General features: G+C 33.5%; 1 protein-coding gene and 1 pseudogene across 3 annotated transcripts; both read left to right on the top strand.

Moving 5' to 3' along the window:
• The first annotated feature begins 11,152 nt into the window (after positions 1-11,152).
• On the top strand, positions 11,153-21,853 carry LOC129889524 (uncharacterized). 3 transcript variants are annotated; one of them, XM_055964846.1, is made up of 2 exons: positions 11,153-12,147; positions 21,556-21,853. In XM_055964846.1, exon 1 carries the CDS (start codon positions 11,314-11,316, stop codon positions 12,109-12,111), a length of 798 nt encoding a protein of 265 aa, XP_055820821.1. In that variant the 5' UTR covers positions 11,153-11,313; the 3' UTR covers positions 12,112-12,147; positions 21,556-21,853. The 3 variants fall into 3 exon arrangements, with proteins under 3 accessions (XP_055820821.1, XP_055820823.1, XP_055820824.1); XM_055964848.1 differs by having other exon boundaries at positions 21,551-21,853; XM_055964849.1 differs by lacking the exon at positions 21,556-21,853 and adding an exon at positions 12,998-13,015.
• A 2,022-nt stretch (positions 21,854-23,875) lies between these two features.
• LOC129888627 (aspartic proteinase CDR1-like) lies at positions 23,876-26,369 on the top strand (annotated as a pseudogene).

Genomic DNA, 26,369 nt, shown 5'->3' with positions numbered 1-26,369 from the left:
TAAATATGTAATCAAAGTTTGAGAAAAAGCTCATTATATAATTTATTAATAGTTTGCTAACCTATATCACAACTGTTACACAAAGTGCCCATTAATTCATGTCATTATTTATTAACAGAAAATAGTTGATTTTGGCATACCGGTTTTTACATATGACCAACGATGAATGGCCACATCACTAACTAAATCATCCTAATTAAAAAAGGGATAATTATTGTTATACCCTAAAAAAGAAACGATTTACTATTGGATACGACATTACTTTCATACCCCCTTTTTTTTAACTATCTCGCTCATTTGATACCATGAGAGTATATAATATACCTTGATGGTATCAAGCAGTTTCGCTGAATCATTGTCTCTTCCTTCTTGATACCGTCATAGCATATTATACTCTGATGGTATCAAAAAGAAATTGTTTGATACCATCAGAGTATAATATACTTTGATGGTATCAAAGAGGAACAAGGGAAGGGGCACTGACGTAAATATATGTTTGATACCATGAGAGTATATATATATATATACTCTGATGGTATCAAGAAAGAAGAGACAGTCCTTCAGCGAAACTGCTTGATACCATCAGAATATATTATACTCTAATGGTATCAAAGAGGAAAAGTGATGCTGACATCAGCATGACGTCATGTGCAAAATTAAAAAGGAGAAAGTGAGGTAACATTGACATAATCCTAAACCTTGGCATAAATTAAATTAAGTGCAAAGTAACATTGAGTTACAGTTTAATAATTCCAATTTTACTTCACACTTAGAGCCTGTTTGACATTGTTGTTAGGAGGAACACTTATTTTGAGGAAAAAATAGTTCTTTTTTTTTTTGAAAAATCAAGGTGTTTGACCAATCAGTAAAATTGTTTTTAAATGAAAGCGTAAAGAACTTTATTCTACTATTTGGAAGAAGCTAAAAAAAATTGTTTCTTAAAAAAAGCAGAAGCAGAAGCAGAAGCAGAAAATTATTTATTTCAAGACTAAAATATTTCTGTCGTATATACATATTTATCAATATATCCGTTATATTTATTTATTTTTGTGGTGAATTTTTCGTATCTAGTAATTTATTTTGTGGAATGTTGTGTAAATTTATTTTACTTGATATTTTTAATTATATTTAAATCTTCATATTAATATTATATCAATACTTATTTTTTATTTTTTTTATCTATGTATATATTAATTGAAAATTTAAATATGTACATTTTAATTTAATAAAATCAAAATTTAATTAAAAATATTATAATGATGTGAATCCGTATTACTTGGATTCCAATGTTAGGTATTGAATTCCGGAAAAAAAAATGGATAATTGCATTACTGGCCCTCTAAATTTATCCGGACACTATTTCTGACTATAGAATGCATGAATGATGAGATTTTTTCCTAATGGTCTTTTCATCTATATATCAAACTCTATTTTAATTTATCGTTCATACATGCTGTTTACCTACCACGATAACCTATAATCTACGACCTTGCATGTTTTAAATGAAAAATTACATAAATACACAACTTATTTTATCATGTTCTTTAAAATTTTCTATCATTTAAAAAAATTATAAAAATCTCTACTCTTTTCTATTCTCTGATACATCACTGTATGCGATGTATCGGTTATGTGATGTATCAGGACGTTAGATACGCCACTTTACGTGATGTATCGGTCGGATACATCAGTTACGTGATGTATCAGGATGTCGGATACATCACTTTACGCGATGGATCGATCAAATACATCACTTTAGGTGATGTATTCGGATTCTATCAAAACAAAAGGAATTTCAGATAATTTTTTAAAGAATAGAAATAAAGTATAGTTGGGAAGAATCACTATGAAATTTAAGTAAAATATACCATTTTAAATATAGAGAGGTGAGAGAGGTAATAAACTTGCTAAATGGCTCGAGCGTTATGTATTCATCATTGATAAATGATTGCAGATACCTCCTCATTGTGCAGTTGGATAATTGCAGTTGGGTATATAATCTCCAATGATTGCATCCTAAGATCCATTGTATTGTCTAATTAATGTAATGTCTAGTTCTAATACTAATTTGTGTGTTATATAATGTCTTCTACTATAACATGTTATTCTGGTATATTTTTAGACTCTAATATAGTAGATGTGTTATACAGGTGGCTGTCCATTTTTTTCTTTTTCTGCCCACTAACTTTGTCCTTTTACTTTTCCCTACCCAATTGTATTACCACTTGCTTTTGATTATAACTCCCTCTCCTTTTCCGACTATAAATAATCTACATGTTATGATATTAATATAGAAAATACTCTTCATTCTCTCTTTCTACATCAGTCTTTCTTCTTGTTTTACTAAGTTAATTTGTTTTATAATACGTTATCAGCACGAGTGTAACGAACCATTAAGTCATTTTGAGTACTAGGGCTTTTTATTTCATAAAAGACTCATTTCATAAATTTTTAATGGGTATTTTGGACTATTCGATAACTATGATTATTTAGTTGAGGGGTGAATTTAAATAACTAATTAAATTAATAGGTTAAAGTGGTAATTTATTTAATACCATATACCACTTATCCCATATTTATTAAATTAGAGTTAGTAGGTTTATAATTGTTAACACCACAAAACATTGTGGCAGACGTGAGTATTCCTCTTCGAAGAAAGAAGAACTCTTTCAGGTAAGACTCATCATTCAAATATTCAAATCTTAATTCTTGTAATGGTGTAAAGGAATAGAGGATATTATATTGTAATATTAAAGTTGAATTGTAGAAAGAAAATGGAAATTGGCATACGTACTGTTATGAAAGCATTGTTGGAAATTAGGAGAAGTGGTGCATGGGAGTAATTATTAGCTTATTGTATTGTGGAGTTGAGGGAATAGGGATTAAAAAAATGAAGCTTTATCTTAGTGGTGCACTTGTTTTTCTCATTGTTCAAGATTTTTTTTTGTGATTTTCAGCTTGTAGCCTAGGCAAGCTCCAGTTAAGATTTTTCCTTATATCATGTTAACGTCTTAAGGTAAAATACAAAAATAAAATAAAAATAAAAATAAAAATAAAGAGGTGAGTTACATGTCCAATGGTTAAAGTAAGTTATATATGAGTTGAGATCTATACACCTAATTCCATTGTACAAGTAATAAATAAATAAAGGTGCTAGTGTGGTTACAATTAGTCTGACGTGCAAGCTGTGTTCCTTGCAATATATTTGGTAGAAAATTTTCCTTTGTTAAATTTATTAACTTAGGTTTATGATACTTAAAAAAAATTGAGACTTAACTCTTGGCTTGAGATATAGAAAATTTATTATTGCAATATAGGTGTCTACAGACATATTTGCTTACGAATATTGTATACTTGTTAGACGAAAAACGTTCTGAGGCATCGAAGAAAGGAAAGACATTCGTGAATTAGCTTGCTTGGATTCAGTTCTTCAGTTGAGGTAGGCTATGGTTTATTCGATATCATAGATAGACTCTTAATAGTGATTGATAGTCATTGAGTAATGTGTGAAGTTCACTATGCATTTAATTATTGTAGTTTGGATGGTTGATATGTTATTGTGATCGATCTGAAATCCCAAAACTGTGAAATCCATAATCTTGAACTTGTCCTATCAAAAAAAGTGCCTTGAATAAAGAAGGTTTGATGAAATATTGTTAATGAAGTGGAATGTAATAATAAAGAATGATAAATTAATTATATTTGGATCGGGTGTCACGAGCCGATACGGTATATTTGGATCGGATGTCACATTCCGATACGATATATTTCAATCGGGTGTCACATTCCGACACGGTATATTTGGATCGGATGTCACGTTCCGGCATGATAATATTAAAGAAAAACAAATTAAAGTGACTTAATGTTATCCAATCTCCAATAACTCATTTCCCAAAATAGCGTGATGTGGAGGCCTGAGTCCTCATGTATGATCTTGATATTATTGACTAGTTATGAAATTGTTCATTGTGTTGTCACTTGATCTTGATATTGTTGGTTGCCACTTGTTAAGTGATATGGTTGATTTTCCTTTATTACTTTATGCATATTGATTTCTATTTTGAGCAGGCCGATGATACCTAGTTAGTACATGTTGTCATATACTGACCCCTACTTGTATTTTTCTTTGTTTTATTTTGTGGAGTGCAACGAGTGTTCCATCGACTTCTACTCAACCTCATCTCTAGCTAGTGTCCAGCACATCAGGTTCCAGGGTGAGCTATTCATTCTAGCCCGTGTTGGATTCTCTCGGTCATGGCATGATGTCCTTAGTTTTTGAACACATTAAGTATTATTTATTCTAGTATTTGATATTTTCAAACTTAGTGTTTTAGAATTAGATGTCCTTGAAGTGATGACTTTCAGGTTTTTGGGAAAACGTATGTAATAGACCTTAGTGGCTTTATTATTTCTAACTCTCATAAATTACACTTTCGCATTATTGTCATACTTTATAAATTGAAATTTGTATCGTTGGTTCTCCCACCTAGGAGGTTAAGTGTGGGTGCCACTCATTGCCCATTTTGGGTCGTGACAACGAGCCTCCATCACTTTGAGCTATTTTAAAAAGATAACAAAATGGTAAGGATTTTATTTTCTTAAAATGTCGAATATTTCTAAACTTGAATTTGTTGCTCTTGATATATCTGGAAAAGACTACTCATCATTGACATCAGATACCGAAATACACCTAGAATCGATGGATCTGGCAGACACCATCAAAGATGACAATATGACATCTTGTTAAGACTGTGCCAAAGCCATTATATTTCTCTGCCAATATCTTGACGAGGGGTCAAAATTACAGTGCCTCATATTAAAAGACCCTTTTAAACTATGGAAGAATCTATAAGAAAGATATGACCACGTGAAGTTGGTCATCCTTCCACATGCACATCATGATTATCTCAATTTGAGATTAATGAATTTTAAAAATATAAATGAATATAATTTTACGTTATTTAGAATTATAATACAGTTAAATTTTATGCGGAGAAAAAATCACTCAGCAAGATAAACTTGAAAAACATACTCCACATTTCCATCCGCAAATATTCTCCTACAGCAACAATATCGCGAAAAGGATTTTAAAAAATATTCTGAATTACTTTCTCACCTTCTTATTGCTGAACGCCATAACGAACTGTTAATGAAAAATCATGATAGTCGGCCCGTTGATTCTTTGCCATTCCTTAAAGTGAATCAGACAAATTATAACCAATGAGAAAGAGGTAATGGCCCCAATCGTGGTCGTGGTCGTGATCGTGGTTGAAGAAGAAATGATGCTATATCAAAGAAAAATTCCGAAAGTATATGTCATAGATGTGTAGGTATGGGGCACTGGTCACAGACCTGCCGGTCATCAAAACGTCTGGTTCAGGTATATCAGACATCTTTGAAGAGGACAGAAAATAATTCAGAGATAAACTTTATCTCTGAAGATAATATTAAGCATATACATATGGATGTAGCTGATTTCTTCAATTTCCAAAAGGAAATATGAATATTAATAACCCTGATAATATTTAAATAATTTTCTTTTTATTCGTTAGTACTAAATAATATGTTTATATTTTTCTAAGTGATGTAAATAAATAAAATTTATATAGTGAACCATGTTTTAATTATAACGTGTACCTTATTTGTTTTTGAAGAAAAATATGGATAAGCCTCAAATTTTGTTTGGATAAATAATTAATCACGAGGATATTTGTGTAATTGATAGTGGAATAAATCATGCCATTTTTAAAGATGAAAATTATTTTTTGTACTTACTTAGAAGGAAAACAAATGTTACTATAATTTCTGGTAATTCAAAAATGATTGAAGGCTCCAAAAGAGCTACATATTTCTGTCTAAGGGGACACGGATTGTTATAAAGGATGCATTGTTCTCTTCTAAAACCTTAAGAAACTTGTTAAGTTTTAAAGATATCCGCAAAAATGGATATCATATTGAGACACTAAATAAAATGAATACTGAATACCTTGGTATAACCAAGAGTGTCTCAGGCCAGAAATAGATTTTAGAAGAATTATCGACTTTATCGTCTAGCCTATACTATATAAAAAGTAGTGCAATTGAAGCACATTTGATCGTAAATCATAAGTTTACTGATCTAAATATATTTTTGTTATGGCATGATCGAATAGGTCATCCTGGATCAATAATGATGAGATGAATTCTTGAAAATTTAACTAGACATCCGTTAAAGAACCTGAAGATTCTTACGAATGATTAATTTTCATGTGCTACTTGTTATCAAGGCAAATTAATTGCCAGACCATCAACCCTGAAGGTTGGCATTGAATCTCCTAGCTTTTTAGAGCGTATATATGGGGATATATGTGGACATATTCATCCACCTAGTGGATTGTTTAAATATTTTATGGTCCTAATAGATGCATCATCAAGATGGTCTCATGTGTGTCTGTTATCATCTCGTAACCTGGCGTTTGTGAAGTTATTAGCACAAATAATAAGATTAAGGGCACAATTTTCAGATTATCTAATTAAGGCTATTCGCCTTGATAATGCTGAAGAATTTACATCCTAAGCTTTTGATGATTATTGCTTATCAATTGGGATAAAAATTGAACATCATGTTGCTCATGTTCATACTCAAAATGGCCTTGCAGAGTCATTTATTAAGCGCCTACAATTGATGGCAAGACTTCTACTTATGAAAACAAAATTATTGTTTACTGTTTGGGGTCATGCTATCTTACATGCAGCAACACTTGTACGTTTTAGATTGATAAATTATAATCAATTCTCTTTATCACAATTAACATTTGGTCATGAGCCAAATATAGCCCATCTAGGAATTTTTGGTTGTGCGGTATACGTGCCAGTAACACCACCACAACGTACAAAGATAGACCCTCAATGAAGGTTGGGCATATATGTTGGGTTTGACTTACCCTTCATAATTCGCTACCTTGAACCATTGACAAAAGACTTATTTACTGTTTGATTTGCAGATTATCGATTTGATGAAAAAACTTTTTCGCAATTAGGGGGAGAGAAAAAAGAACTCGAAAGAGAAATTGCGTAAAAAATTTCATCACTATCTCATTTTGACCCACGTACCCGCATATGTGAGCAGGAGGTCCAGAAGATCATCCACTTATAAAAAATAACAAATCAAATGCCAGATGCATTTATTGATTTGAAATGGATAACTAAGTCACATATCCCTATAATGAATGTGCCCATCCAAATTGATGTCCCAAAAGGACCATCTATTAGTATCATAGCTTCTGAATCCCAAATACGCCTGAAGCGTGGTAGATCACTGGGTTCAAAGAATAAAAATCCTAGAAAGATAAGCGTGAGAAATATAGATGATACTATAAAAGAACCTCCTGAAAAAGGTCAAGATTTGAGTAGTCTTGATATTCCTGAAGAAATCATTGAATCCGACACTAAGTGAATGAAGAACTTTCAATAAGTTCTACCGGTGATGAGATAATTTTAGATCAATCGAAAATTATGATTGATAATGTTTTTGCATATAATGTTGCACTTAACCTCATGCAAGATAGTGAAAGTCTTGAGCCTAAATTCGTCGAAGAATGTCAACGTAGATGTGATTGGGCAGAATGGCAAAAGACAATTCAATCAGAATTAGATTCACTTGCTAAACGTGAGGTTTTGAACCTGCAGTCCAAACCCCTAAAGGTGTAAAATCAGTTGGCTATAAATGGTTTTTGCGCAAAAATAAAATAAGAGAAATGAAATTGTAAGATACAAGGCATGCCTTATTGCATAAGAATTCTCTCAAAGATCCGGGGTCAATTATGAAGAAACATATTCACTTGTTATGGATGAAATAACTTTTCGATATCTCATCAGTCTAGCTGTACATAAAAAATTTGAAATATATCTAATGGATGTAGTTACAGCTTACCTTTATGGTTCACTTGATAATGAAATTTACATAAAAATCCATAAGGATTAAAATTGCATGAAGCATGTACTAAGTCTCAGGAGATGTACTCAATCAAATTGCAAAGATCATTATATGGTTTTAAAAAATTAGGGTGTATGTGGTATAATCGTCTTAATGTGTACTTGATAAATGAAGGTTATATAAATGATGTCATTTGTCCATGTGTTTTTATTAAGAAAATGAAATCAGAGTTTGTTATACTCGCCGTTTATGTTGATGACATAAATCTCATTGGAACCCCTGAAGAGGTCCAAAATGCAATTGATTATCTAAAGAAAGAATTTGAGATGAAAAATCTTCGAAAGACAAAACTTTGTCTAGGTATGCAAATTGAACATTTAGCAGACATGATTTTTGTCCACCAATCTGCCTGCCATGAGAAAATCTTAAAATGATTTTATATGGACAAAGCACATCCATTAAGTACTCCAATGGTTGTTCGATCACTTGAAGTGGAAAAAGATCTATTTCAACCTCTAGAAGAGAATGAAGAACTTCTTGGTCCTGAAGTACCATATCTCATTGCTATTGGTTCACTTATATATCTTGCTAACGTAATCAAGCCTGATATAACATTTTTTGTTAATTTGTTGGTAAGGTATAGTTCATCCCAACGCGAAGACATTGGAATGGTAGCAAATATATTTTGCGATACCTAAAGTGTACCATTGATATGAGTTTGTTTTATACTAACAAAGGCTGTGTAGACTTTATTGGTTATGCAGATGCAGGTTATTTATCAAACCTACATAAAACTCAATTTCAAACAGGCTATTTATTTACATATAGAAGAACTGCTATATTATGGCGATCTACAAAGCATTCTATTGTTGCTACTTCTTCAAATCATGCTGAAATAATATCAATTAATGATGAAAGTAGAGAATGTGTATGGTTGAGATCAATGATACAGTTCATCAAAGAAAGATGTGGCCTAGAAAATGATGTCAAAGTACCCACAGTTATATTCGAAGAAAATGCCGCGTGCATAGTTTAATTGAAAGGTGACTTCATAAAAGGAAACAAAACGAAACATATTTCACCAAAATTATTCTTCACACATGATCTCCAGAAGAATGGTGATATTGATGTACAACAAGTTCGTTCGAGTGATAATCTTGCAGATTTATTCACAAAGGCATTACCAACATCAACTTTTCAGAAGCTAAGATATAAGATTGGAATGCGTTGTCTCCAAAATATCAAATAAAGTTTTCATCAGGAGGAGTAAAATACGCGCTGTAATTTTTTTTCCTTAACCAAGATTTTGTCCCACTGGGTTTTCCTCGTAATATTTTTAATGAGGCAGTACTCAAGGCGCATTACTAGATGTGTGTACTCTTTTTCCTTCATTAACCTTTTTCCCACTGAATTTTTTCTAGTAAAGTTTTAACGAAGCACAATATCTACGGGTGTTCAGAATAACTATGTATATTATTTCTTGTAAATTTTTTAATGAGACACATTTCACATAGACATCTAAGGGGGAGTGTTATACAAGTGACTGTCCATTTTTTTCTTTTCCTACCCACTAACTCTGTCCCCTTACTTTTTCCTACCCAATTGTATTACCACTTGCTTTTGATTATAACTCCCTCTCCTTCCCCGGCTATAAATAGCCTACATGTTGTTGACACCCAATTTTGACTTTCCACAACGCAAATTAGCTATCAAATTTCTTTAAATTTTGAATTTTTTTGAAATAATTAGTTTTTATAAAAAACAAAGATATTTTCATGTTATTCTCAACTATTTTTTATCTTTTTATAAATTTTAATATAATATACATATTTCTATATAACTATATCTTTGATTACTATTTATGTGGTTATTCGAAAATCATCTCAAAATTTTTTATTTTTAACTAAATACAATGTTAGTTAGGTTAATTTAATTATAGTTTGTATTTTTAAATTCTTTAGTTTTTTCTAAAAAAAAAACGCCCTTTCTTCCACATCGAAAATTGATGAAGAATTTGAGATTTTTGGAGCCTATATAAAGGCTCATATTCTCATTAAGAAGGGGGAAGAAGTGAGAGGTTTTTTAGACACCCCAAAGTTAGAAATTTTCTTACTTTGGCTAGGATTTTGGACTCTTGTCCCCAACCTAAAAGTTGTGAAAATATTTAGCTTTCAATCTATATTTTTCTTCAAGGAAAATAGGAGATTGAAGTCGAAATTTAGGTTAAGAACAATGTTCTTATAATATCGAACCCACGAAGGTTCGAGTATAAATTTTTAATTTTTCTTTTTGTAGATTGGAGTTCCATCAAGCTTTTGGGTGGTGGTAAAGTTGTCTTCCGCTCATCGTCTTCAGACTCGCTGTCCGAAAAGAGGTAAAATCTTTTCTCAGCTTTATTTAATTTAATTATTTTATGTTTTATATTTAGTTGATTCGTAGTCTTATTTTTTTTTAGTTAGCATGTATTAAGGATAATTAGAATAATGATAGAAATTTTTTATAGTTAACATGTGTTAGGATTAATTAGCTATAATGTGTTAGGATTATTTCATAAAAACTCTTAGTTTTGTTCATTATTTTTCCAAGTAGTTTTCTTTGACAATATAGATTTTCATGTTTTCAATTTCTTCTTTTAACACGATTTAGATAACAAAATATGCTTAAAATTATTATTTAATTAGAACTCTCATGGCCTAATCGATTTAATTGTAGCGTATATATTAAATCCGTGTTCATTAGTTACTTAAATATATTTCTTTTTTTCTTTTCTTTGTCTACATATAATATATGTTGTTAGTCACATTTAGGATGCCCATCAATTTGATACCTTAACATATTATAATATATTCCTTGGTTTAGCTTAAAATGAGTAGATGCTTATGTAATTTTATTTTGATGCGTGTGATATTGATTCGAGTCCATCTTTGCATATTGTTGAGTTTTGAGTCTCCCATCATCTGGCTCAAATTGCTGAAAAGTTGATACATGAAAATGAAGCTAATATATATGATTTGAATATTGATATTGGGCTGTATACATGGAATAGAAGTGGAAAACAGTGTTGTATGCACTGATATATAGTATACATACAGTTCGATATGTAAGAAAATAAATATTTGAGCCTTTTCCCATAGCAAATTAAAAGTTTTGTGTAGTAGTGTTTACAATAATCAACTAATGGGTCCCAGCATTCCCCACACTTTTTGACTTTAAAAAACAACGTTCCAAAATCATGAGTTAGCCGTTATAGCATTGAGAAAACTTCTAGTGATGTAACCACTGCCCCCAAAAACTTCTCCCACTTACCACTACCGCACCCCAAAAATTTCGAGATTTACACCCAGGAAAATCAACTCAAATTCTCTGTTTTCTTCTACTTTGGCCGAGAGGCTTCAGTCATGGCGGATTTCTCTTTTCTTTCTGATAGCGACAATGAAAAAGCTGTAGAAGAGCTTCTGTCACAAGCAATGGATCAATCTGTTCTTGAACAAGTTGCTGCTATTAACTGTTCTGGCTTTACTGACTCTATCCTCCCCACTCAGCTTGAAACTCGGTTTCGCAAACTCAAATCCCTTCCTGCTGCTCCGATAACTCGAAAACCCTCTACTCTCACAAGAAATTCCAGGAGTTTCGGTTCCTCGGAGTTCACAAACACCCCCAAAACGAAGAAAATTGATGGTGAAAATGAGAAAATTGAAGGAAGCCCAGTTGTGGAGAAAGGTTCTAAGGTGAATTTGGAAGATGGGTTTGTTGAAAAACAGACAAAATTGAACGTTAATTCGGTCGAAAATGATGTTTCCTCGAAAACCCCAAATGGGAAAAGAGGGAAAACATCATCATTTGGGCCAATATCATCTCCATCAGATTCTTGGAATTCTTCCAAGGACTGTTTGTCTCCACCAGCGAAAACTGGGTGTTTTTGGTGTTCACCTAAGAAGGGGTTTAATAAAAAGGGGAAAGAGAATAGGGGTGTGAGTATGGGGCTAAAATGGGGGAAGGATGATGATTTGTTATCGGATTTGAGTACGTTTTCATCGAAAAATCAAGAGAAGTTGATGAAGAAAGCTATGGAGGAGCAAGAGAAGATTAATAGAGAAGCTGAGAAGATTGTTAAGTGGGCAAAGCAAGCATCTGCTAGGATGGATGTTTCTAGCATTGCAGATGAACTAAGTGATGATGATGACACTTTCAAATGATTGTGAGGATTCCCTTTTATGCTGCTATACTAGTTGGTAAAAAGCTCTCTTTTCGTGCCTGTTTATATAATGAGTTTACTGTTTTGATCTTATGCTGGACCGTACTGGCGATATTATTGTATAGTTTTACGTCTTTTGGTTTATCATATGCATATGATATATAGGAAAATGGTGTGAGATATATATGTTTCAAGTGCAATTTAAGTCATTTGTGCCTCAGATCTTGCAGGAGATGTTAATATCTGTTCAATTCTAATTCTGTTGTCAAATTGTTGTGGCTTCCCATTGAAAGACTTGTGAAGGAGTGAAAATCTAAGGTCAGGTTAGTTTGATGGGATAAAAACGGCAACAATTAACTTTATTGTAGGTTCTACCTGTAAAATTTTCTTGAGGCACTTGTACTAGTCGTTTTCTAATTAGTTTTTCTTTCCTGACTATTGTATCTTGTGAAATAATGGACATCAATGTACCAAGGAAAATTAACTGAATGAAAGGTTTGTTTTGAGGAAACTTTGAAATTGAGCTTTGGAGGTGGTTTTAAAAGGTGAATGGCCATAAAGGAACACGTAGTGATATTCCGATAAAGATTCTTTTAAGATTAAAATTCATTGGCAGCAAATGGCAATGAATGAAACCAGAAAATCAGAGTGATCAATCAAGGTCGAGATACTTGTCAGTGTGCTTTTTCTGGTTTTTTCCAGGGGGACTTTGCCCTGCAATTTTCACATGCAATGGGATACTTTTCTGTAAGTTATCTTGTAGAGAACAGGGTTACCATTAAGGGGCTTGGCTAGAGGAAAAGGCTTGTATGTGATTTGACTTGTTTTGCATCTACAATAATTTGTTTTTACTGAATTTAAATAATAATAACAATAATAATCAAAAGCAATGGAGGAGGTGGAGGAGAAGAAGATCAAAGCAGTCTCTGGTTTGATGGATGTTTCTAATATGCAAAATGAACTCAATGACGAGGAAACTTTCAGATGATGATGAATGTTTACCCATTATACTCGAGCTATCTATTCAAATGATGATGAACAATTATCCATTATACTGAGCTATCTTTTCAAACCTCATTTTAGTAAGTTGTTTGTTAAGTTCTACTCTGTATGTTATTGTCAATAACATCTATAAGAGCTTTTATGATTGCTATTAAGCAACAATTTAGTGTCTTGTTTTATTCGCTTTTTTTTTTAATTTTTTTTTAAGTTTCACAGGAAAGCGGTTGCTAAGGCTTGTAGCATGCTTTTATCCTTCGTCAATTTTGGACTTAAGTTGTTCTGACTGTCGTATCTTTTTTGAACTGATTATAAGTTGTTCTGACTGTCATATCTTTTTGAATTGATTAACTTCATTTGTCATCTATCGTCTGTCTCTTTTTGAGAGAAGACTTTCTGTCATGCCTGCCTATGAAGAACTTCAAGTCTATCGCCCCGATGTGGTGGTAGACCCTGCAACTTTTTCTAGAACCGGGTGTGCAAATGTGTCTTCACCCTCTAGCCCTCTACTATGACCCCACCTCCAACTCTAGCTGAGAAGTGCCTTCCACCCACTTTCATTTTTGCGTTTGCCCAAAAGCTAAGTTGCTTGGACTCTTCACTTTTAGTTCACACTTGTGTCGACACGATATGGTTGTGGGTATAGGATCCGTATCGGATTTGGTCAACCGATTTTGGATACTTTGAGTAAATTTGACGGAGAAATCTGGGACAGATATAATGATTTTTGTAATCAAAACAAAAGCTAAGGTGTAATTGAAGAAAATGGAATACCTTGTGTATAGAAATTTCTATGCTAGTCCTTTTCCTTATATCTACGTCTAGTATTCTCCTCTTGATCAATATTTTCTCCTCGGAATACCTTGTAAGTTTTCCACATAATGTCTCATAATTTAGACATAAATTTATTTTTAGATATTTGAATTATTTTTAGCCAAATCCCTGGACCCATATTCGTGCCTGGATCCATAGCTCTGAATCTTAAAAGATAGATCATGCGACCTCTGGATTCGCATCCGTATTGGGCACCCACACCCAACTGTGTCTAGAACCGGACATCCAACTGTGTCTTCACCCTCTAGGCCTCTACTACGACCCCACCTCCAACTCTAGCTGAAAAGCACCTTCCGCCCACTTCTATTTTCTCGTGTGCCCAAAATCTAAATTTCTCGGATTCTTCACATTTGATGCCGCATCCATGTTAACATGACGTGAGTGTGGGTATGGGATTGGGTCAATTGATTTTTTATACTAAAATCAACGGAAATCCGGGGTAGATACAATGATTTTTTTAATCATAAAAAAAGCGAAGGTGAATTTGAAGAAAATGAAATACCTTGTATATAGAAATTTCTTCGTTAGTCCTTTTCCTTATATCTTCTTATGTGATTCTCCTCGGGATCATAGTTTAGACATCTATTTTTAGATAGTTGAATTATTTTTAGCTGAATCCCCGCACTTGTATACCTAGATCCATATCGCCAAATCTTAAAATTTAGATCATGATACTCGTATCGGACACCCGCACTCGAGTCTGAGCAACTTAACCCAAAGCTAGACTGCCTGATCTTTAAGGGCACTGTCTGATTCCCTTACCCAATCTCATGAGGAGTAAGCCTAGCCCTAACTAGGCTACTGAAATTTCTGAATTCTCTGCCATGAAGTAAGCTTTCCCAAGTATGACATATGCAGAAGTGGCTACAGAAGTTGGAGGAACAAAGTTGTTGGACTACCGTTTACACGAGGGTACATTAGTATTTTGTCAATTGACAACATTAAAAAAAGGTAAGAGATAGGAATAAATTTTTTGGGTGTTGCACTACTAAAGTAATCCACATAATCTTCTATTCCTGTAACTAAGTTTTTCTTTCTCACTCCTTATTGTAATTTTTTTACTACTTCATCCACTCTTTTTTACTTTTTTGAATTGTAGGGAAAATGATATCATCTACTTCTACTTCAAACTAAGGGTGGTGTTGGAAAAAATACTACAATATTGATATTGGACTAGAATTATAAAGTAGTAAATAACTTATTACAAACACTATGTCATGGCAAGCCATTGCCTTGAAAGCGATTTCGGCCCGACTCCGGTGCAAATCGTTGTAGCCGGTCGCTCCCCAAGGTTCCACAGTTACTTTCAAACACGTGCACTCGTGGCTAAAAGTTTGGAGGTTGCCTAAAACCAATTGCCCAAAAAATATTCTAAGAAGAAGAATGGAGGAAGATGTTTTCTTTTCTTTTTGGTTGGTGTCATATTCTATGTTCACCAAAGACACTTCTTTATATAAGATTTGCAAGAGGAGTTGCAAAGAGGAAGTAATTTTGAGAAACGGATGTGAATGTTAATGACATTAAAGGCTAATGACATTAAAGGTCATTACATAACACTTAACAAAAAATCTTATTTGGAACGAATATGGACATTCATCCCCTATGTAACAAATTTGTTTTGTTTTTCTTTGCACTACACCTAATTAATAGATGTAGAATTAACTCACATAAAATTAACTCAACAATCCCCACTAATGCAAAGATAAATAGTAAGTACAAATTTTGGGTAAAAGGAACATGTACTTAAGTGTCAATATCTTTCGATTTGAATTAACACAGTGAATCAATGAGGCGACAACTAATATCCTTAAAGTGAAGTACTCTTGAACTAAATGGATATAAGTTGAGACCCCCATAATAACACATACCATATCCTTAATTTTAAGCAAACTCCGCGATACGAATAAAATGTTTTTATGGTCATGCATACACATAAAGACGACCCAAGTCTTTTATAACCATACGTTTACACTCACGTAGGTGATTCTATCAAGTCTATGTCAAATAGACCACCTTAAATTTATAGGGATAGACCACCTTAAAGCTATAGAATCATTAAGCGCAAAATAAGCCCAACCTTATAAAACACTGCCTCACACCATAAGGATAGAAAATGTGGTGTATATTGAGGCCTAATAGGTCCACCACACTACCTCGATCCTCAATCAACTGGCTTTAGCCCCATCCCCCTCGATGTTTTAAGGATTATTTTTCTTGCCAAACCCTTGGTCATAGGATCCACCAAATTTCTTTCGGACCTTACATATTCCAAGGAAATAACACTCAATTTCAACAACTGTTTAACTGCACCATGTCTGATACGAATGTCTCTTTTTTTAATTGTACACACTATTTTTGGCAATCCTTATTGCTGCGTGTGAGTCACAATGAAGAGAGACTGGTGAAGCTAGTCTTCCACATAATGGCACATCTGCCAAAAGATTTCTCAGCCACTCAACTTCTTGCCCTGCCAACTCGAGAGCAATGAATTCAGATTCCATGGTACAACGTGCTATACAGGTCTGTTTGGAAGACTTTCAAAAAATAGCTCCTACACCCAAAGTAAACACAGCCATTGGTCGAGCTAACTTCGTCATTTTCAGTTACCCAGTTTGCATCACAAAAAGCTTCTAAAATAGCAGGAAATTTATTAAAATGCAAACACCAATCCATAGTACCTTTCAAATACCTTAACAAGCGATGAAGAGCATTTCAATGTTCACTACTGGGATTAGGAGTATATCTACTCAATCTACTACCAACATAAGCTATATTAGGCCAAGTATAGTTCATGAGAAACATTACACTTCCAATTATTTTAGCATATTCAGTTTGAGAAACACTAGATTCTTTTTTCTTTCTCAAGTGTATGCTATAGGATCATAAGGAATTCTCACGGGAACTACATCAAAATAATCAAAGTTTTTCAACATCTTTTCAATGTAATGAGACTGACACAAAGAGAAACCATTAGCTGTTCTTTTGATTTTAACTTCCAAAATCACATCTGCTTCACCAAGGTCTTTCATTTCAAACTTAGAAGACAAAAATTCTTAAAATTTCTTAGTCTCATTAATGACATTCACATTAGGGCCAAAGATTAACGTGCCATCTACATATAAACATTATCACACAATCAGAACCTATCATTTTAGAATAAACACAAGTATCAGATGAATCTACAACAAAGTCATTATCCACTAATGTGACATTAAAAGTTATTATCCACTAATGTGACATTAAACTTTTCATACCACTGCTTAGGTGCTCGCCTTAGTCCATACAAGGACTTCTTCAATTTGCATACTCTATCTTCTTGTCCTGGAACTATAAACTCCTCCGGTTGAGTCATATAGATCTCTTCCTCTAAATCATCATTTAAAAATGTTGTTTTGGCATCCATTTGATGTACCACTAAATCATGAATGGTGCCTAAAGCAATAAGAGTCCTAATGGTCGTTATTCTAGTTACAGGAGAATAAGTATCGAAGTAATCAACACCTTTCTTTTGGTTATAATCCCTTATCACAAATCTAGCCTTTAGGCAAATCATACAAGTCCCAAGTGTGAACTATAGAGTTTAATTCACTTGTAATAGCCTCTTTCCAAAACATCACTTATATTGATCTCATTGCATCATAAGTCTTAGGGTCTTCTTCTATTAAGTATATAAACACTAATTCATCATTTAAAATATCAATGTCGAGATTTTTAGTCAAGAAAGTAGTGATAAAATCAGGACCAAGGCTAGTCTCAATTCTCTGTCTTTTATTCTTTCTAAGTTCATTTTCATGCTCATTAGAAATAACATCAGAAGAAGGCACAACATGAGAATTAATAGACTTAGATGTAGAAGCATCATTTTGCACATCACTGGGCACATCATTTTTCAAAGGAAAAATATACTCAAAAAATTCTGCATCTCTAGATTCACAAATAGAATGATCATATCTAAAGACATAAATCTATATGCAACACTATTTTGAGCATAACCAATAAAGACATTGTCAAAAGTCTTAGAACCAATGTTTACTTGTTTAAAATCAGTTAGATCAATCTTAGCCAAACACTCTACACTTTCAATTTGAAGTTAGGAGCAAACCCTTTCCACAACTCATATGAGGTCATGTGTAACTTCTTATGAGGAACTCTATTAAGGATATAACATGCAGACAAGACTGCTTCTTCCACATATTGTCAGATAGACCCGAGCTTAAAAGCATAGTATGTATTATTTTCTTAAGGGTTCTATTTTTTTGTTCGGCTACACCATTTTGTTGGACTGGGGGGGGGGGGGTAAGGGAGCACTAACCTCATGTATAATACCATTTTCTCACAAAATTTATTCATCGCCCCTATCAGGTCTGAATCTCTTGATCTTCCTATCTAATTGATTTTCCACTTCTGCTTTGAGTTTCAAGAACATACTTTCAGCCTTATCTTTAGACTTACGAAGATATACCGTAGTGTATCTAGAAAAATCATCAACAAAAGTAATGTAATACTTTTTTCCACCTTTGCTAAAAGTGTTCTTGAAATCTGCTAAATCTGAATGTACTAGTTCAAGCAATTCAGTTTTTCTACTAATAATGGATTTGAAAGGTTTTTTGGCATGCTTTGCTTCTACACACACATGACATTTAGAAAAATCATCAATTTTTACTGGAGGAATTAATTCCATTTTTCTAATTCTTTTAATAGAAGCAATATTAACATCTAGTCTACCATGCCATGCCACAAATTATTAAAGTCAGCAATATAAGCAGAATTTGAAATACTTGCATTATGGACTATCTCTTGAACAATGTTCAGTACAAATAAGCCTCCACTAAGATAACCCTTCCCAACAAAGTCTCTTCCACGAGAAATAATTATTATATCAGCTTCAAAAACAAGTCTTTAAGGCCTACTTTGTTGTGAAGTGCTCCGGAACTAAGTTTCTACGGAGGGAGGGAACGTACAGAACATTGTTCAAGGCTAAAGTTTTTTCAGAAGTTAATTTAAGTAAAACTTTTTCTTTACCCATAACTCCAGCAATAGTGGAGTTACCCTCTCGCCATCAGTGTACTCCTCAAAGTCATGAATAACTCCTTATTGGCACAAAAATGCCTTGAAGCGCCTGTGTCCAGCACCCAGTCAGTCTTGTTAGTCACCAGATTTGCCTCAACGATTAAAACAACAATCACTTCATTACCCTCAACAAGATGAGCTTGGACATCACTTTGTCTTTCTTGCTTCGAGTTTTGCCCTTTTCTTTGATAGCACTAGGCAGCCCTGTGACTAAGTTTTCCACGCACAAAATAAGGAGCCTTAGATTTTTGAATTTGACTCTCTCCAGCTTGTTAAAGTGATTTTTCTTCTTCACATGTTCCTTTTTCAGGACTTTCTTCTTTTTGTCTTTGAACCTGTCTTTCCCAACATTACCAGAAGATTCCACAAGATTAGCTTTAGAAGAATTAAGAGAAAGAGCTTCCATCTTCTTATCTTTGAGACGGTTCGCCTCTTCAGTCCTCGTGTAATTAATAAGTTCCTGAACAGTTAAGTTCTTTTTCTTATGTTCTAATTGATTTCTATAATCACTCTAAGTTGGTGGAAATTTTTCAAGCAGAACATTAGCCTGAATGATCTCACACATCTTCATGTCCTCGTTGAGAACATCAGCAATCAAGTTCTCATATTCGTGAACTAGTTCCATGATTGGCTTATTGTCAACCATTTGGAATTTAATCCATTGACTAACAACACATTTTTTCTTTCCTGCATCGTCAACACCGTATTCCTTTTTCAAACTATCCCATATGTCCTTAGCAGATAAGTAACAAATAAAGGATTAGTCATATGGTTTAGCAAATGTCCTAAGACAGTTCTATTATCCTTTTCAAACTTCTTCTTAGTAGCATCATCAACAACCACAGCATTGCTAGAATCAATGGTGGTGTTAGAACCATCCACAAGAGGTTCATTAAATAAAACATGATCAACTTCTAGTTGTTAAAATGAAATCAGGAGTTTTTGTGACCAATGTTTAAAATTATTTCCGTCCAAAGGCTCAAGCTTTGACATGTCCGGAAAAGTTTTGTTCAATGAAATAGCCATTTATCAATATTGTATGTAAGGAAACCGCTTTCAAATTGTTGGGAAAAATAATAAATATTGATATTGGGCTAGAATTATAAAGTATTAAATAACTTACTACAAACACTGTGTCATGGCAAGACACTGCCTTGAAAGCGAGTTCAGCCCGACTCCGGTGCAAATCGTTGTAGCCGGTCGCTCCCCAAGGTTCCACAGTTACTTTCAAACACGTACACTCGTGGATGAAAAATTGGAGGTTGCCCAAAACCAATTGCCCAAAAAATTTTCTAAGAAGAAGAAAGGAGGAAGATGTTTTCTTTTCGTTTTGGTTATATCTTATGTTCACCAGATGTTTTCTTTTCGTTTTGGTTGGTGTTATAGCTTATGTTCACCAAAGACACTTCTTTATATAGGATTTGCAAGAGGAGTTGCAAAGAGAAGAGTAATTTTGAGAAACGGATGTGAATGTTAATGACATTAAAGGTCATTACATAACACTTAACAAAAAATCTTATTTGGAACGAATATGGACATTCATCCCCTATGTAACAAATTTGTTTTGTTTTTCTTTGCACTACACCTAATTAATAGATGTAGAATTAACTCACATAAAATTAACTCAACGGGTGGTTCAGCTGGGTATCCTTTCAAATGATGATGAACATTTACTTATTATACTGAAGCTATCTTTTCAAACCTCATTTTGGAAAGTTGTCTGTTAAGTTTTACTCTGTACTCTGTATATTATTGTCAATAACATATGCAAGAGTTTTTCTGATTGCATTTAAGCTTGTTTATACCTGGGATTTTGTATGAGTTCTTCATTACTGATTGATTTCTCGAAGTGAGGAGAAATGTGGTGTTTCATCTGTAGATTATGTTACTATATGGGATAAAACTTGATTCTGATTGAAGGAATAGCTGTGGACAGATGCATCGAAAGAATACTGTTACTACATTTTCACGAGCTATTGCATGCTAATGTTTTTTCCTTTTGACAACTAGACGTGTCCTTGAATTGATAAACAAAAGGCCAGGTAAGCTTTTGAGGAACCTTTGCAGTTGGAGGGGGGATTTTCTTTTTGAGATTACGAATATGATCACTAATTAAGCACATTAACAATATCTTTTTTATGTGGAATTTTCATTTTGAATCTGGAAGTAAAAGTAGGCAACTAAGAAGCTTGAAGTTAAAGAAGTTTGTACCTTATCACAAACTTCAAACACTCTTTGACCTTTGCTAATGTTTGCTAAAAAAATAGTAAGTAGCATGTTTACTCTATTTTATATCATTTGTGATGAGTGCCTTAGATTCTGATTTTTCAATTACTGTTGCATTTCCAAATTGTTGTTCTTCTCGAATCATGAAGTCCTTCCTTCAACGACTGAAGGTAGGGTAATCTATCTTCATTAGAGGATAAACTCGGTAGTAGTACCAGCAGGATCACAATAATTGGAATAGATAGCATAATTTGGCTCTGATATTTCTGGAGTAAAGTTGAACTTGATGTTTTTCTGGTTTGTCTGTCTAGTTCAGATAATATCATTAAAGCACAGGTACTACAATCAAGGAAAGTGATTTACAAGGGAAAATTACTATGAGCAAAAGGAAGATTTCTAGGTAGAATTGTAGTTGAGTTTTCAGGAACTTTGGGGATATGAATGACTAGGCAAATGTGGTGATGAAATTTCTTTCAGAACAATCAATTTATTGCAAACATCAAATAATAATTGATAGAAAAAGCAAAGCTATCAATTGGCATGTTCTTCCTTGTTCATCAACTATTGTAATACATTCTTGTCTTTATAGTTGTGTGTCAGCTGTTTAATCTTTACCTTATTCCCCCTTTTCCGGATTTACCTTTTATGCAGCTCCTGTATACTTTGGTTTTGCTCATCTCCCTTACAAGATTTTTCTACTTTATTTTCCTTTTCGCAATGATAAACTTCTTTTTGGACCTCGGATGAATAGTATCATGTATGTGAACTTAAGTCTGATTAATATTTATATACACATCTGTTTAGCCAGCTGCAAAAAGTTGAGCTTCCAGAATGACATAGACCCTGCTAGATTAATCGAGTTCTCGATCTGCTGCTTTTACCACATTGGCATCTGTTTTAAATTGCCATGTAAATAATGTAGAGCTTTTACTATTTGTTACTTAACATGACATTGGCCCTGCTGGCCTCATCTTGCTCATTGCTGCTTGAACACTTAAGCATGTGAAGAATTTGACCTGAGCATCGAGGAGCTCAAAAAGGGAGAGTTGTGATCACAGTGCTGAGAGGTACAAACGCAGCTCAACAAAATACTCCAGGAGGGTTCTCAAAAAATTGTTGCGTCCTCGCGGAGTGTGATCACAAACGTAACAGTAGTGTTCAACAGTGACTGTAGCACACCTGTGCCCGGGAAGACTTTCTTTTGTGGGCTTCTTTCCATTTTTAGCCTGTATCTTTATTTCTTGAATTGATATCATTGTTGGTTATATATATGTTATGTTACACATGAAAACTCTGCTCTTAAATAATATTAGTCACTGCATGTAGCACCTGAATGGTATGTTGGATGAAATCAAGAATGTACACCTATTTTCTCAGCATTCCTATTACAAGTCTCGTATTCTTTTAAGGTCTGCATACACACCACTCTTCTCAGGTAGAATTATATTGGACATATCATTGTTGTTCTCCACATTCTGTCTCATATCACTTTATTTTCTCAGCATTCCTGTTACAAGTCTGAATTCTTCTCAGGTCTGCGTACATACGACTCTTCTCAGACTCCATTTATAGAATTATATTGGACATATTATTGTTGTTCTGCACATTCCGTCTCGTATCACTTTATTTTCAGGATGTAAGTTAGGATTCCCGCTTCATCTAGTCCGATCCCGAGCAAGTTTCACCGGCTATATTAATCGTCACATATCATGCTTCAACAATTAAATGTATCTTAATCAATATTACACAAACAAAAACAAAAAAGTAGTAGAAATTCTCTATATTTTTCAGGAAATTAAAAATCTCTGGTAAAAAAGACCATATGTAGAAAGTACAGGACCTAAAGAAGATGATTGTGGCTAAAGCATATTTTCAATTAAGGTATTGTCTGTAAAGATCTTTTTCTTTTGGTGTGCTCTGAATTCTCTAAAGTTTACAAGAATTTAAAGAGAGAAACAATTTTCTTCCATGCAATGTGATTTTAAATTTACTAGTCCTATTAAGTAATAATATTGGCCTCTTGATGTGACTGACATATGAACACTTAATATTGTAAATCTCTCTGATCTTGGTTTCACACTGAAAAAGTAGTCGTGCTCATGTATTAAAAACACAAAACTAGATAGTTTGCAAACTGCAAAACATGATGAGAATATCTTTTTCACTAGAAACTTATGTTAACAGTGTTTAATTAGTTGTTTATGTTCTATTCTTAAATTAAACAAAGGCCAAACTAACATAAATGCCTTGGGAAGTTTAAAATCCTTCGATTTATGAAATAACAGCCTTTCTTAAATGACAAGATGTTTACTTGATTACATGTCTCTTAACAGAATCAGTTAATCCATTGGTAACATTATATGTTTTATGGAAAATCTCTTTATGCAATCAACTTATATAATTCCACTTCCTATTCTGTATTTAGTAGTAATTTCTACATTACATGTCTTTTTCTGGTTATCAAAATTAATTACGTAATATCCTTACGTGCATTTTTTCCCCTTACCAAAATTAATATTCCCTAATGCGTTCACTCTTTTTTTTTCCTAGCTATAAATGGCACTAATTATCAACTTCTCTTATTCATAATTCACTCTTCTAAAACCTATTATTCTCCTTAAGTCCTAGACAAGGAAATGAGTTCTAAAGTTTTTTACCTTTTATCCATTTTAGCCTTTTTGGCTTTCTCTCAACTTGCTTTAGTTTCATGTAGAAAGGCCAAAACCAACCATGGTTTAGATGGATTCACTCTTGATCTTATCCACCACGATTCTCCTCCTTCTTCCTACTATAACCCTTCCATCACCCCTTCTCAACGCCTCTGAGATGCATGTCAACGATCTTTCTCCCGAGCATCTTTCTTCATGAATCATGCTATTCAATCAGACATCATTCCAGAACAAGGAGATTATTTAATGAAAATTGCAATCGATACGCCCCCAAGGGAAACCTTTGCAATTGCTGACACTGACATGGATACAATGCAAGCCATGTACTCATTGTTATAAACAAATCTTACGCCTTTTCCATCCTCGAAAAAGCTCAACGTATAAAATAATTGGGTCGTCATAGTAAGGAATGTGAGCTAGTGAGATATCCAACTTGTGTAAGAAAAAATGTTTGTGAATATGAGGTGCGTTATGGTGATGGTTCTTCTTATAGTATTGGTGATGTTGCTTCTGAGACATTCACATTTGCATCAACAACATCTAAAACCAAAAAGTCCATAATATTTCAATTCCACATGTTATTTTTGGTTGTGGACATAATAATGATGGCGCTTTCAGCAGTCATACTGCTGGGATTGTTGGATTAGGAGGTTCAAAAATCTCTATTATTAAACAACTTGATAAACAAATTAAAGGGAAATTCTCTTATTGTTTAGTCCCAAATCCTTTATCACCACCATCTCCTCCTTTTCCCAATGCTACAAGTAAAATTAATTTTGGTCCTAAGGCATTTGTATTGGGGCCTAACGTTCTTACAACCCCCATAATTCGAAAGAACCCTGATATATTCTACTTTCTAAATCTCAAAAGTGTTAGCGTAGGAGGTAAGAAGTTAGGGTACTTTAAGTCTTCACAACTCACGAGTTCTTCTGTTGCTGATGAAGACTTGGGAAATATTATAATCGATTCTGGCACAACATTGACATTTCTCCCCAAGGAATTTTACAACAAATTTGAATCGACTTTGATGGAAATGATTAAAGGTGAAATTAAATTACGAGATTATTTTTAAATATTTAATTGATCATATTTTTAATTATAGGAAAGAGGAAAAAAGATCCTACCAATGAGCTTTCCCTATGTTACAAGACGAAAAGAGTTGTCGAATTTCCTAAAATTGTGTTCCATTTCACGGATGCTGATATCGAGTTGTTACCTATGCATACATTTGCACAAGCTGAAGATGTAACTTGTTTTACAATTGTTGATGGGGTTGATAATACTGGTGTTTATGGAAATTAAGGGTGGCAATTTCAGCACGTTTAAATAAAATGAATCAATTTAGTCCATATTTATTTAAATGAATCATTCATATTTTTTAAATGGATAAATATGAATTGACCTATTTTAAAAGCTCATACAAATATGAACAAAGTGAGTAAAATATGGGTATCCATATAGACCCTTAGATCACCCACTTATAATAAAAATTTCTAATTGCACTAATTTTTTTTTTAAAAGAAAAGTGGTGTGGGTTGGGGGCAGGGGCATCATTTTTTTTTTTTTTGAAATTTTTAAGAAAAATTTAAAATAAATTTGGGGGGGGGGGGGAGAGTTTGGGTAGGGGGTCCAGGTGGGCGTGGGTGTGAGGGGGCCAAAAAATAATAATTTCTTTTTGAATTTTTTTGACTCTTTTTTTAAAAAAAAATTGGGGGTGGGGGTAGGGGGTCCGGATGATTGGGGGGGGGGGGATGGGCAAAAAAATTATTTTTTTTAAAAAAATATTTTTTTAAAATTTTTTATAAAATTTTTGGGTGGGGTTGGGATCTGATAGGGGGTAGGGTGGAGAGAGGGTCAAAAAATTTATTATTTTATTGAAATTATTTTAATTTTAAAAAAAATTGTGGTGGGGTGGTAGGGGGTTCGAGTGGGGGGTGGACGGGTGGGGTGGGGGTAGGCAAATTTTTTTAGATTTTTTTTTAAAAAAATATTGTGGTGATGGAGATAGGGGGGTGGGCGAAAAATTTGGTTGGTGGAGGGGTGGGTGGGTGAGGGGTGGGGGTAGGGGTTACGGGGATAGAAGAAAAATTAAATTTTGTTGTTGTATGAAAAATTAATTGTTTAAAAAATAATAATTTAGGGATGGATTGAGAATTGTAGGGGTTAGAACAATAACAATTGTACTTTAATTTAATATTTTTTTGGCTTTAGGAGATTAAAGTGGATTAGATGGTTTTTACTCAAATCATATTTGACCAAATTCATATTTATCCATATTTTATATGGATGAATTGTAATCCAATCCATTTTAGCTCAATTCATATTTAATCCATCCAAATCCAATCTAATCCAACGATTTGCCACCCCTAATGAAAACTTGGCACAGATGAATTTCCTTATTGGATATGATCTTGTAAATCACAAACTCTCTTTTTTACCTACTGATTGTACCAAATACTAA

Source organism: Solanum dulcamara, chromosome 5 (assembly GCF_947179165.1).
Source record: "Solanum dulcamara chromosome 5, daSolDulc1.2, whole genome shotgun sequence".
In the NCBI taxonomy this organism is placed as follows: Eukaryota; Viridiplantae; Streptophyta; class Magnoliopsida; order Solanales; family Solanaceae; genus Solanum; species Solanum dulcamara.
This window is presented reverse-complemented; position numbering and strand designations above follow the sequence as displayed.